Below are 4,821 nucleotides of genomic sequence, written 5' to 3' on the forward strand. Positions count from 1 at the left end.
AGACTGAAATAAGTTTTAGTATTCTGTTTGGTGCCAAGTGAGAGACAAAAATTGAAACAAGAATAAAATTCTAATTTAATTTACACAAAGGATAAAATTGAAATTAATTAATTAAAATGAGAGTATTTTAGGTATAAAATGTTATTAAAGTTTCAGTCTTTGTTTCTAAAAATATCAGTCCCCTGTGTCCCTACATTTTGGAGGCACTGAAATACTGAAATTTTGGAGACAGAGACAGAAACTTTAGTACCAGTCTCTGAGCCAACAAACATGATACTGTGTCTCAGTCTCTCAGTCTCTGTCCCAGTACTGCAAAACAAACGCTACCTAATGGACACAATCAATAATAGAATTACCTATTATTTTTTCTATTCTTTCTTCTCCTTCCCCTTCAAACCTTTCTTTCATATTTTTGTATTTTGATTCATAACAAAAAAATATTCTATACACAAGGAAGAATTTATTGTAAAGTAAACGCTAGCCTCTGGAATTCTTGGGATTATCTTTCTACATATTTGCTCCATTGCTGCGCTGGCTTTGCATACAAGATTTCTACAGTGTTGCAAAGAGATACACAACACGAATTTGAAGTCTTTTGATTGAACATACTGCATGGTACAAATAACAAAAATGTCGCCTGTCTCTCGCTACAGAAAATGTAGTGAAATGGCAGGCCAAACAAACAGGAACCAATCCACATTGCAACTATGTAACCACCCTGTATGTAGCTTACTGAGATTGTAAGCTGAAACCATCAATCCCCATATTTCTGTTTACATTTTGTTAAGTAAAGAGGCAAGGCTACGAAGTTCCTCAAATGCATGCATTGTTTCTGCATCAAATCCTCCTGCAAACTGCATAAATGAATAAATGGTTATACAGAAAGTTCTTGGGATATGTATGAACTGAAACACTCAAAAGGATAGATTATAAATTATAAAATTGGACAAACCTGATGGATCCTAAAAGCAAATCTCACTCCTTGGAGAAGCATGTAATCCATTGCTGAATCTTTTTCTAGTGATGACTTTGCTTGCAGTTCCATAGCCACCCTTTTCATATATCTTTTTGCCAATTTAACCGATCCTAGCTTTATCTGCAAAATGTATTTGTTGGATCAAAGATCTTGTGAAAATATATAGCTTGCTGGATGATTACATTGCTATGTTATTGCACCTTGCCAATGATTCCATTATCAAGCATCCATTCTAAAGGAATTTGAAACTCCTTGCAGTTACGCATCAAAGAGTCTCGTGTGCGATGAAGGTTGTAAACGGTACGCTCCATCCTGACAGTGAATTCGAACACAAACATAAGATTTCTTTCTTTCTTTTCATGGAGACACAAAGCAAACATCACAGGTATCATCATCATTTTAGTTACTTACTTTTCGGATAAGGTAACCATTTTCTTTAGAACGACATCACAAGGTAGCCGTGGATCATCCTTATACGATGAAACTTCAGATTCTAACTTTTTCAAATCTTGATATGCAAATGCTGCTTCTCTTAATGTGTCAGCTTTCTTCTCTGGCCAATCAAAATGCTTGAGGACTGCCCTCTCATCTACCTAAGAATGTAGCCCACACAATCATAAGTTTTTACTTGACATAACTACAAAGGTGAAAGCTCATTTGGATAAAAAAGCTTCTTACAAGGAAGCAGAGTTCATCATCAAGCCACTTCACGAATGCCACTACATCTTCAATGTTCTCGTAAACTGCATTGTTCACCTCTCTAATTAATGAATTTACAAATTCTCCCTGAGTTTCAATATCTGCCTTTATCTGCAAATCAAGGGATAGTTACTATTTTAGTGATATATGTGTAATCAATGATAATTCACTATTCTATGTATTGCTTAAACGGCAAGTAAAACATATATATTATGAACTTAGATGCATAAAGTTGGGTAAGAACTCACAGCAAGCAAATATGACGACCGATTTTCAATTTCTCCAATCATGCTGCTCCGAACATCTGCAACATCAGTTGTATCTGAGAGTGCTCCATTTGTAGAATCCCTTCTAGAATCTCTCTTCATAAGTGAATGGTACAATTCCACCACTTGTGGGGCTCGTTTCACCGTCCCTGTATTACTTCTTGCTGTGAAATTCACAGGTGGTGGAGGAGGAGGTGGAGGTGGAGGAGGTGGAATTTGAGCAGAACTCTCTTGTTTCATTTTGCTAGGAATAGAACATGAAGGCCTCGGAGGCGGATTAGGAATGCGCAGGGCCCTCTTCTCGACATCCAAACAAGTCAAAAGCTTGTTAGCTTCTCTTTGGACAACCTCCAAACCAGATTGTTGAACGGATAATAATGGCACTGATGGTTCCTTCTCCATTTCTTTGGTACATACAAAACAATCCGATTGTCTTCTCTTACTCAGGACTACCTCTTCCTCTGAACAATTCAATCCACTAATAGAGTGTCGTCTTTGGGGGCCTCCTGCTACCTCAGATTCCATCCAATTCTTCTCAATAATACTATCTGGACATTCTACTTGTGACAAATTATCACTAGTTATAGGCCACTTTTTCGGCTTCTTCATCAAATTGAACCTATTTCCACTACTACCACAGTTTAGGTACCTATTGCTTTGATCAGAGAAGGAACTAACACAATCTCCACTACTACTATTCACATGAGGTTGGGGGCTAGATGGCTTATCAGAATCCATTGGTGAGCATGTGTTCTTCAATTCATTTCTTAAACATGAATTCACCCACCTCAGGTATGCAAGCTCCTCAACCTCATTTAATCTACTCATTTGTAAACCTTCTACTTGTTTGGACAGGTCTTCATTGGTGACCCTTAGCAATGATGCCTCAGCTTTGATTTTGGCAACAATGTCACTCTGATAAAAGAAAGAGAAAAAAAGGACAGTTACTGAGAAAGAAGAGGAAAAGGTAAATGATTGATAAATCAGCAAAGCTAAGTACAAAGCTCAACCTTATTTTAGAAAGTTAAAACCAAAAGAATGTAACAACAAAAATGAAAGAATTTCTCTATCCTTAGTCGTCAATCAAAACTGAATTAAATGATAGATGATAAATGATAAATCATTGATTAAATTCATTCAAAATGCTAAAAAATGAATTATCCACTATGAATCACAAATACTTTGTTTTCACTTGTGTGTGTGTTGTCTCCATGTATGCATCATATTTGTGCAACATAAATCATCCAAAATTGAGGAGAGTTTACCTCTGAAGATTTGGCAAGACAAGACAACTGAGATTCAAGAGAAGAGAGCCTGCAAGTGAGACTTCTCTTCTGCATCTGCAGCTCCTTATTGACTCTCCTCAACTCAACAACCTCAAGCTCAAGATCCTGCACTGAACTATCCTTTTCCCCTTTAACCATCACTTCACCACTCTCAGAAGAGACACGGGCCAATGCAGCAAGTTGCTCAGAGAGGCCATGTTTCTCTTGTTCCAATAATGCTACCTTCTTCACAAGCTCATCAACCTCACCATTGTGCTTCTTACACTCAGCAAGCTCTGCATGAAGCTTCGACTCTCTCTCCTTTGATTCTTGCAATAGCCCCCTCATGTGGTCAAGCTCAGTGAATAAATCAGTGGAAGATTGTCTCCTATGTGAAGGGTAACCATGTGGATGAACCTGAGCTCCACCATTAATAGAGCATGCCAAGTCACCAATGAGGGACCTCTTGACCCTAGATTGTGGTGGCTGGTTCTTCTGGTTTTGAACAGCATCAGAGATTGTTGTCAGATTCTGCTGCTGTTGTTTTTTGGTGGGGATTGTGGATTGAAGTTTTGATTTTTTGTCTGCAGCGAAGCCTTTTACAATATGGGCACCCCATGAAGAAGACAACCTTGGCCTTGAGATGATTGGATTGTTGGTTGTTCCTTTGGGGTTTTGAGGCTTTGGGGGTTGGTTTTGGTCTGCAAATTTTGAAACTTTGGACCTGTTCTCTGATGGATGGTTGTTTTCTTCCCTCATCCTGATGATGATCAAAACCAAAGGAAAGAAAAGGAGAGAACTTTTGAAATGTGATAGATAGAGAGTAATACTAATAACAGCACTCTCTTCAGTTTACGAAGAGGATCACCAATTTAGTTTTGCATTGAAGATAATGGAATATTGGGTAGCTCAACATTGATGGGTGTTTTTTAATCTCTGATATATAAAGGTGTGAGGAAAGCTTAGCTTAGCTGCCATTAAAGGGAACTTTGGAGGGTTGGAGTGGTGATGATGATGACGAATGGGGTAAAAATCGGAGCTTTTGTTTGGAGTTAGCTTCAGAGCTTTTGAAAGTTTGAATTTTGAAAATGTTGAGAGAGAGAGAGAGAATGAGAATGGTACTAATGGTGAAGCTTAGCGAGGAGTACGAGGGTGGAGCTTGGGAACTGCAACGGTCGATTTTTTGGGAGTGGGTCCCAAACGCGATTAAAAGTTGACTTTTGGTTTAAATAGAAAGCTTAAGTAAACTACGTTTTAAGTGTTAACTTCGTAAAAGGTTCAATTTTTAAAGATGATTTTCATTCCACAAAATATATTATAAAAGACATATAACATATCTGAAAAGGGTGTTGCTAATGTGTATTTTAAGGATATATTTCGAAAGTATTATAATTTTTTTTTAATTATCGAAATGCATTAAATATATTAAAAATTTTAAATTTTTATGATTATATTAAAATATATTTTTAAAATACAAAATAGTTAAATTCATGTTAAAAGTTGTATAAATTTAGTTTTAATGCATTATTTATAATTTTATTTAGAAAATAAAGTATATTTTTTAACTAAGATGAATCTTTTTCTCATTAAGTATTTTTTACTAAGATGAATCTTT

General features: G+C 36.5%; 1 protein-coding gene across 1 annotated transcript; it reads right to left on the bottom strand.

Moving 5' to 3' along the window:
• Positions 1 to 571: 571 nt before the first annotated feature.
• Positions 572 to 4,323, bottom strand: LOC112796240 (protein CHUP1, chloroplastic). Its single transcript, XM_025838608.3, has 7 exons — positions 3,207 to 4,323; positions 1,924 to 2,856; positions 1,655 to 1,786; positions 1,388 to 1,569; positions 1,177 to 1,288; positions 953 to 1,096; positions 572 to 854 (listed from the first exon to the last, which is right to left on the bottom strand). The coding sequence occupies exons 1-7, from the start codon at positions 3,963 to 3,965 to the stop codon at positions 774 to 776; spliced, it is 2,343 nt and encodes a 780-aa protein (XP_025694393.1). The 5' UTR covers positions 3,966 to 4,323; the 3' UTR covers positions 572 to 773.
• Positions 4,324 to 4,821: the final 498 nt, after the last annotated feature.

This window comes from Arachis hypogaea, chromosome 4, assembly GCF_003086295.3.
Source record: "Arachis hypogaea cultivar Tifrunner chromosome 4, arahy.Tifrunner.gnm2.J5K5, whole genome shotgun sequence".
NCBI classification, from domain to species: domain Eukaryota; kingdom Viridiplantae; phylum Streptophyta; class Magnoliopsida; order Fabales; family Fabaceae; genus Arachis; species Arachis hypogaea.